Consider the following 9,824-nt stretch of genomic DNA (forward strand, 5'->3'; position numbering starts at 1 on the left):
CTTATGGCAAAGAAAGAAAGACCTCATCAAATTAGACTTTCTGATTTTCTGAATAACTTTGGTTAAGGACAGGGAAACAACAACACACACTCAATACCGTTAAGGTAAAATGCTATTATGTAAATATATAAGGTCAAACAAAAACTTAAGATTAATTGTGATTATTGTTGTTACATGCTGCCATTTCCACTGTAAAATATCTGACTTACAACAAAAGGAATTCAGGATAAAGTCTTCTTGAATACTACATATTTCAACACTTTTACTGTTCCATTAAATTAATTTAATCTTAAAGAGAATTTTAATGAGCAACTGGCATTTTTTTCTTTGACCATTACCTTCCAGTATTAAATGTCTGCAAGACACTGTATACCACGCACATCACTTTAAATCACATATGTTTCCATAAAGGAGAAAAAAAATAATATCATCAAATGTCAGAAAAAAATAATATCACATATTTAAGAACTTAAATATTGCTGAGGTGTTTTTGTCATTTGGCTTTGGGTTTCTTTTGCTTTTGAAATGTGCCTGAATGAGATTAAAAAAAAATAAAACAACAAAAAACAAACAAAAAAGCAAACCAAAACTAACATCTGGAAACAATTTTTGTACATTTAAAATCTGCATGTCAAATGGACATATTTTGTATATTCCTGTCAGTTCCTTTACATAACAGAAGAAACTAGAAGAAAGTTCTAATGAACATTTAAAACAATATTTCCAAAGTTATGGTTTTATATTGTCAGTATAACATTGTACTGACTAAGAGTAGATCTCTTTGAAATAATAAGATTACTGACTTACATTTTTTTATAACAATTCTGGTAGAGATATCCAAAAGTTTACTTCAGTTAATAGATGCTGATATTAATCAGTAAAGATTTTAACATTGCGCAAAACCACATTGTCTCTTTCAGGTGTCTGAACCAGAACATCCCAAGACCAACATATAAAAAAATCTACTCATCTTCTAAGTCCCAGATTTCTTGCATAAAACCAAGATCTCTAATAAAACTTCCATATTTCCTAATTATTGCATACCCATACTAATTTCTCCTAAAATCCAGAATGCATTATTTTTCACAAAATGTTTCCTAGTTAAACTTTAAGTTTGTATACAGAAGACTTGAAAAATACATTATTTCTCTGAAATCAGGAATAAAAGGTCAAAGCACTGCATTTGTTGCCAAAGAGGAGGACTAAAAAGGAAAACAAGTGGTCCAACCAGCACCAGACTGCTAAGAATAACTAGGAGAAAAGAGAAAAAAATACAGAAAAATGTAAAATTCATAGTCTTGCTGCTTTAATCAAAGGTGATCTGATACAATGAGTACAAACCAGTTATTCTTTTTATATATATATATACACACACAGAGACTTTATCTATAGCTACCTGGGATTGTGCTGTAAATCTTTTTCACAGGGCCAAGGTATGGAAAAAAATAGAGAAAAATTCTAACTCTTCATGGACACAGAAATAATTCCTTGTGAGAACAGATGGGATTGGTGATGTGCATTAAGAAACATTCTATTGTTTGAATATGTTTTTACCTGTTTAGTGATCAGACTAGAGGTCTGTGGAGAGAAGGAGCTGGGTCCGGTTTTTACAGCTGAACATAGATAGTTTGAAGGTAATCTTTGCTAAAAAGGCAAACAGTTTAATTTTCCTACCAAGACAGAAGAGACTGTGTAGTAAAATACACAGTAATTTGATTGCCTGGGGCTGCTGCAAAGCTTAATTTGGAAGATGGCATCTGTAATGCCCTTCTCACAACTTTGCTGCTGCTGCTGCCAGGTTTAAGCATTTAATTTTTAATCCAGACCTTAAATCCTACAGTAAATTTAGACATACCTGTATTAAATATATACACAAATTGTCATGTTGTAAACACTTCCTAAATGTTTAGGAATAAGAAAAATTCCAGTTATACGAGCAAAGAATTTTATTCCAAATCAGTAAAGGGTAACAACAGAAAACCTTTCATCAAATGATCCTAAAACATGTTCAGAAAAGACTAAGCCAAATAGCAGAAAACCAGAAATAAACAGGCTTTGTAATATTAATAGATATGAAACGCTATGCCATAAGATTTAATGTAAAGAAGTAGCTGGTAAGTGGATTTGACGCACATTAACTGTTAATGCAGGTACAGGAAGCAGAAGAAGAAAAGATGCCTCTTTCGAAACAACCTTCTGTTACCTTTCTGCACCATGAAAGACACCATGCGATGTAGCTGGAAATAGTCATGTTCTTGAATTCAACAGGTTTTGTTTTGAATGAAGTCCCAAAACAAGTCAAAAAAATGCAAACAAGGGAAGCCGGAACTCTTACTGAAATGTCTTGGAGAACTTTTCTGCACACATAGATCAGATCAATGTCTGCCAGGATACAGCACTGAAAACTGTGGACAGAAATCTTAATGTTTTTTATCAGTCGAAGAAAGAGAAACATTGTTGAAGCTGAACCAGAGGCTGATAAGATACAAGTGGGTTTTTCTGGAGAGGAAAAATGGCAAATTCTTGATTCCCTATGTTTCAACAGGATCTTCATCAGTACCACAAATTAACTCATGCCTTTTAATATCTTGGCATTATAGACTTAGAAGAATGCTATACAATGTATATCAATAAAGGGCAATTATAACTCTCATGCATCATACAACAGGAAAGCTTAGCTATAAAAAAACAAGGGCTGTATTACTGAATCAGCCAGCAGACTTATATATGGCAGTTCAATTAGGTAACAGAAATCATACGTAGCTCACAAAGTTACAAAGTTTAAGCTCCAAAAAGAGCTCTAGGAAGATCAAGCAACTGACTCTTAAGTCTTCACACAAAATGGCCCTCAGCTGTACCACTTTCCACCGAGACTGGACTATGAGTGTTACAATTGCCTCTAAGCACACACTTAACAGTATCAAGAAAAATGACACCACACGCACATATAACAAAGCTCCTAACCACCACAATATCTGTCTCACAGAATAAGTTGTTTCTATTACTCTTTGTAGGCAAGGGATTTGAATTTCTGCAATTCACAAAAAACAACAATAGGCTATAGATGTATATATGTCATTGCATTCTGCAGAACCAAACATAGGTGGAAGCATCCAGTCACGTGGCCACACATCCCAATTTACCACACTAGTGGCAACTTTGTTTTGTCCCAGGCCATTCTTTTTAATACCTTTCCAATTATTTCTTCTTTCAAAATCTTTGGCTTTTTAGAGTAGAAACTAACCAAAGCAGTGTCATTCTGATCAGAAGTGATTCCATGCTTATTTGTTCTTTGTATCCTGGGAATGCACATACGGGGGGATGAAGGGTTAACACAACGGAGTCTTTGTGAAGCCAAAAGGACCACCATTGTAAAACACGAATTGTATATCCAACATAATCTTCCTGTCAAATCATGTGCTAATAACTTGTCATGAATATTTTTGTCATGAAAGACAGAACATCAAGGTAATGGGAAGATTTTTTCTTTGCAAGGAAAAATCAGGAAAGACAGCAATAGTACCTTTTCTATTTTATATGTATATTTTGTGATCCTAAAGCCAGAATGTTTCTACAATTTTCCTTACTGTCTTGCCTAAATACAAAGGATTTGTAGCCTGTCAATTTAGTTCCCAAAAGTTTTAATAGAAACTGTGCGCACATGTGAAAAAGTGCACATATCAAACAATCCTGACTCTTGAAAGAGCATGACTAGGACCCACATATCAAAACAGGAAATGATTCTCTACAATAGGATTTAAAATTTTGTATTTAGTTTTACTCAAGGGAGGTAACTGCTTTATTCCTGACACAGTGATCAGTTCATGACAAACACAGTACTCTCATTTACATTTTTCTGAGGAAACAAGAAATGACATTGTGGTGGGTTAACCTTGGCAAAGGGTCAAACACCCACCCAACTGCTCACCACTCTCCTTCCTCACCAGGACAGGGGGAGAAAATAGGATGAAAAAGCTTGTGGGTTGAGATTGCTTACCATTCACCGTCATGGGCAGACTCGACTTGGGAAAACTTAAAGTTATTGCCACTTAAAATACATTTGGGTAGTAAGAAATTAAAAAAAACACCACAGCCTAAACCAACACTTTCTCCCTCACCCTGCTTCACAGGCTCAACTTCACTCCTTCATTCCTGACTCTTCTACCTTCTGCTGAGCAGTGCCGGGGGATGGGGATGGGAGGTTACAGTCAGTCCATAACAGCTCCTCTTGGCCACTCTTTCCTCCTCACACTTTTCCCCTGCTCCGGCGTGGGGCCTCTCCACAGGCTGGAGTCCTTCAGGATAAACCTGCTCCAGAGTGGGTCCTCCATGGGCCACAGTTCCTGTCAGAAGTACCTGTTCCAGCATAGACTCCTCTCCATACACTGCGGTTTCCATGAGGGAATATCCATCTGCTCTGCTGCAGGCTCCTCCACCAGCTGTAGTGTGGTCATGTAGTCTGCTCCATGGTGGTCCTCTCCATGGGCTGCAGGGAAATACCTGCTCCGGCACTCAGAGCACCTTCTTCCTTTCCTCCTCCTCTGACCTTGGTGTTTGCAGGGCTGTTTCTCACCTTCTGTTCTTCACTCTACATTGCCTGTGCAGCATTTTGTCCTTTCTTAAACACATTTTCACAGAGGTGCCACCACATGCTCCTGAACAAATGTTCTAAAATATGTCTTTTCCCAAAAATAGCATACAGTGCAGGATATTGAGAAAAAACAAGCCATAGTTTTCAAAGGAAATGTTATGAGATACCAAATGTGGGAAAACCAGGAGATTACACAATCACAATAATTTTTTTTTTAGATGAGGAAGAAGCTGAACACACTGGAAAACATTATGACTTTGATAATTTAATAAATCAATTGAAGCCATAGAATTATTTACGGATCTGTTTCATTAGCTATAGTCTATAGCTGTTACTGTTACCTGGTGCTTAAATTTAACAGCAAGTCATCAGGAAAGAGGCAGCCCAGCATTATACAGGGTAATAAAAAGTCAGAAGTATAAACTTCAAAAGAACATTGTTGTCATTCTTCATAGAAAAAAATACTACATCATACTTCAAAAATTCAACAATTTGAAAAAAATATATTTTTCATTTATAAAATCATAATAATAACCATTTGTATTTCTCTCATTTTCCTTCCAGGGAAAGATGGTCACTCTGATAAACCCACAAAATACCTGATAAATATTCATTTTAACAAACCTACAAAGAACTTATCCTTCAAATATTTCATTTAATTAAGAATCCCTTATTCAGTATTTAATAAGGTAAAATCTTCTACTCCCAACAGCTATTTTAACAAGTCTTTGGCAGATAACACAAGAACCATTCAAACAAGCTTCCAGAATTATAAGCAGCATCAACAGATATTAAAATTATTATCTGGACCCTTGAGCAAAAATGTTTGGCTTTACCAGCCTGACTTAGACACAAATACACAAGACAATAAAACTATCCTACCTCATGCTTTCTTCCAGTCCTTATGTTCTTGCTTTTCAGAGTTTCTGTAGTGTACAAATTATGCTCTACTAGGTTAAGACTTGCTTTTTTCAATTTTTCCTGTAAAAGCTGAATTTCAGATTTTTGCATTGTTATAACACACTCCAGCTCACTTAAAGAAGGCTGTTGAAACACCTAGAAAATGATAGTACAGGTATATTACACTAGTAACAAAAAATCAGAAGCATAACAAATCATTTAGATAAAACTGTCTAGAGAAACACAACATTACCAATATTACAGGAACGTGTGAGAGCTGTAAGTAATTCTGCTTTTGTAAATGACTCACGAATCCATAATCAAAACCAGACGCCAAAGCGTTAACTAAACATTTTCACATCACCACCACCATATTTTCCAAATCCAAATTTATAGTCTTAACAACGGTTACTTTATACAGACATTTCTTCTGCAGCAACTTATTCTACTATGGTATTTTGAATCTCACATGCTGTCAAAATTTCTTGACAAAACATTTACCTCCTAGACTTGTTTCTGATGAAATTTCAAGTTGGTAAGTATCACTGGCCTATCAAACATGGGAAAAAAACCCCTTTAACTGCATATTCTGTCAATAAAGATATTCTTAGGTAAAAACTGCCTAGAGAAGTACCTCTTTAATGTTAATCTACAAAATGTATCCACTATGTCCATAAACTCAGACAGCACAAATGTTGTGGTCATAGCAATTCCTTGGCACAATACAAAAACTGCCACACACTGATCACCGTGGCCCTGTTCCAAAACCTGTTCAGACCAAAACACATACTCATTGGTACCAGCTATCTTTAAGTCATATCCCCAGTGTCCAATAGCGGACTCATGTGTGTACACATGACCAGGAGTAGTGAAGTTACCATGGCTTGATAAATTACTCCTTGTCAGCTGAGTTTTCATTAACTGCCTGTGATCACACCGCACTGCATTACAATGACAAGGCAAAACATTGTTAGCTTAGCATAAGCAACAGCAGTATGCCTGTTGTGGCAGCCTATGGCAATCAAAGTGAAATGCTTTAGCTCAGACCTCCTCCACAGTGTTTTAAGGCTGGGGACAGGCATTCACCTTGCAATAGCTGTGCCAGATAAAGATAATATAATTCCCAGATGGTCAACGCATCCAGGCAGCTGGAGGTTAGCACCCCAACACTATTGCTGAAGAAGGGATGGCACAAACCCTCTCCCTAATCGATTGCATAAATAAAAGCATGGGTTAGTTTAAAAGGTCAATGCAAGTGGCTTGAGCTGACCCAGCTGGCCTTGTATTGCACTGATTAGGGCAAACTCATGAAACCCCTATTGCCAGCGGTGCTCTGACAGCAATGACAAGCACCTAGGAAACAGTAAAGTCTTCAGTCAACAAAGCCTCATCCAGAAGACAACTTTCTCAAGACTGACTAAAAAGTTTTATTTTACACATACTCTCTCTAATTAGTTCTAACAACCTGACTTGCTTGCAACTGTTTAAGCATATTCTTAAGACAAATAGTCATTTCAATAGAGAAGAATTTGGTACAATTATCACTTGTTCCTACTATCTCAATTACTGGTATGCCCCAAGTAAAACAAATCAGGTATACTGACAAAAAATCAGAAAAAGCAGTGTAAAAAAGGTTACACAAACCAAAAAAATCTCCAAATTCATGCCAATAAAGAAATGGGATGGTTCAAAGTTGATTAAAATGAAGCAAGCAGACACTCTAGTAAGCTTAGTATTTGACAGAAACAGATTAATGGGCATAGCCATTTTATTTCTTTCTAAGCAGAATATGAAGCTTTTCATAAAGCATACTATAAACTCACACTTTCTACAAATAAATCCCAAATTAAAAATACCAAGCATTTATTTGCAGAACTCCTCATACAGCAAACAAGCACAGAATAGTTGTCAGAGGGTAAGAGTTGCCCATGCTTTTGCTGACTGTTCCTTAAATAATTTCAGTTGCTCATTTTGAATAATTTAGGCCATATGTAGTTGCAAACAGATGTCATTTCCACCTATGATCACCAAAAGGCCAGTTTATAACTAAAAGAAAACTCTACACAGAGGAAAAAAAAAAAAAAAAGGAAAATAGAAAAATGAGTAGACAAGCCACGCATTGAAAGAACATTTAAAAGAAAACTGGGCTTTTTGTTCATTTGACCAAAACCTTAGCACTACATAAAAAGGAAAAAAAATCCAACAAAACCTGGAAGACAGAAATAGTGCCAGTAGATAAGAGAAATGTAGTTATACTTAAGTTACATACTTTTTTTTTCTTGAACTTTATTCTTTCTTTTAAGAAAGAGAAATACACCTACCAAGTCATCCCATTTTATTGATTTCTCAGCTGTATGTAAAAAAAGACTTCTACGTGTAACGTAAGTTACACAATTACATCAGTAAGTAAAAAAAGAATCAACAGCTTCAATCAGTTTAATTCATATTACCGTTACTTTAAAAAGTCTGTAACTGTTAAAACATTGCTGACTTTTTAACCATGAGAATTACAGAAATTTAGCTAACAAATAACTTCTCACTGTATCACTAATTTTTAATTTCTTCTTTCAAAAATGAAATGCCCAGTGTTTTGAAATGTCAATCCATTTAAGAGTCCCGGAATATAACAAATCCTTGCTCCTCTATGTCAATAAAGTTCTGCTACTGACTTTAATAGGACCAATATATGAAGAAGGCTCTTCATTTGTTTTGGGTTTTTTCCCCCTACTTTTTTCTCCTCCCAAAAGAGATCTCTAGAAATTACCATGAAGTGATACTTACTTAACATTAAAATATTGTAAAGGCACAGTTTCTAACAAAACTATTACAACAGTCTTTGTGCACATGCATACACACACATATTTATTGGGAAACTAAACCCAACAAAACCAGTCTTAGATCTTAACTTCTACCTCCAAAATGCCTATGTTTTTACCCTCAAAATATTCAGCAGATCACTGTTACCAATACAGAACTTGCTACATAATTTGGGTCTACGATATCCTCAAAACCTGCTCAATTTTTTAAGTATGCATGTGAACTTTCTTCAGTTCCAGGAATTCTAAGAACCCAGATGCAACCTGAAGAGATCCATTTAAAAATTTAGTTTTTGCTTATCAATGAACTCTAGTTTAAGAAGGGCTGGGTATCATTTTCTGTTAAATTTAACATATCCTTCACTATTTGATAACTGTTCTTCTACATTTCCTAGCCTAGAAGACTTTGTTTACTCAAATATCAACAAAATTTTTAAACCTGAATTTTTAAGACATGAGAACAGATCTTCCAAAGACACAAAGCTGGAAGAAATTTCTCTCTCTGGTCTTTTGTTTCAGATTCATGTCTATTTAACTTTATATTACTACACTTACATGTTCCATGTATCCTTGGTTAAGAGCAAAAAAATCACAAAACCCAAATTATTTAGTGAAAAAATTTGGCTATTATGAGAACATTGATTCTTTCTGTATAAAACATGACTTTACAAACAACCTAGAGTTCCAAGATTTACGCATGAAGAAAGAAGTGCAATTTCGTCAGATCCTCGGAAAGAAATGTGACCTTTTCTTGGCTTTTCACTTTCTAGCTTTACATCTGAACTCTTATTTGTAATATAAGAACTAAGGGAAATATTACAATTAGTAAGGTCAAAATGGCAAATAATTTGGACTATAATAGAACTCTGATTTAAAAATCCTAACATTATTGGAAAAAAGGCACAATATTGTGTTTCAAGACTGCAGAAAACATTTAACATCCAAGCTCTGTATGAAGAAAGTAGTTCAGTTTCATAGTAAAGATCAGAAATCTGCAATCCAGAAAAATAAAAACAAGTTACGTGCTAAAGGGCAGCACCAGGTTCTTCCACAGCTTCTGTCTCAGAATTACCATTGTAGATCTTTGATCTTACAAACTGAAATACTAACTCACTTCAACAAAGAGTTCCATGAAGGTTCACTTCCTAAAGTCTATTCTGAATCCTATGTCTAAAAGTAAAATTCCCACGAGACAATCATTTCACTGTACACATAACATTGACCCTTTTCACAGTCTATCCACCTACATGTTAAATGTAGCAAACAAATGCTTTCTCTCAGGTTTAAGCATCTTAGATTAGATTCTACCTGCTTTACAAAGTCTAGCTTAACAGAATAATGGTTTCTTCTTTCACTTAGCAAAATTAGTTTATATCATATGCTATTTTGTCACAATGGATACATAATTTTTCATACTGAAACTCAATTTAACATGCAAAACATATATTCCAAATACATGTCAGAGGCTTATTTATGTTTTAAACAACAAATAGCATCAAAAAAGTATTTATTTCTAC

At 35.1% G+C, this 9,824-nt stretch overlaps 1 protein-coding gene across 1 annotated transcript in view; it reads right to left on the reverse strand.

The window, feature by feature from the left end:
- Window positions 1-9,824, reverse strand: part of CNTLN (centlein) — a 196,653-nt gene that overhangs the window by 101,380 nt on the left and 85,449 nt on the right. Inside the window, exon 10 of the mRNA XM_087741617.1 lies at window positions 5,474-5,647. Coding sequence (XP_087597743.1) covers window positions 5,474-5,647 — 174 coding nt within the window. The remainder of the gene's footprint in view (window positions 1-5,473; window positions 5,648-9,824) is intronic.

Source organism: Nipponia nippon, unplaced genomic scaffold, assembly GCF_047370975.1.
Source record: "Nipponia nippon isolate SJK-2023a ecotype South Korea unplaced genomic scaffold, ASM4737097v1 scaffold_8, whole genome shotgun sequence".
Classification (NCBI taxonomy): domain Eukaryota; kingdom Metazoa; phylum Chordata; class Aves; order Pelecaniformes; family Threskiornithidae; genus Nipponia; species Nipponia nippon.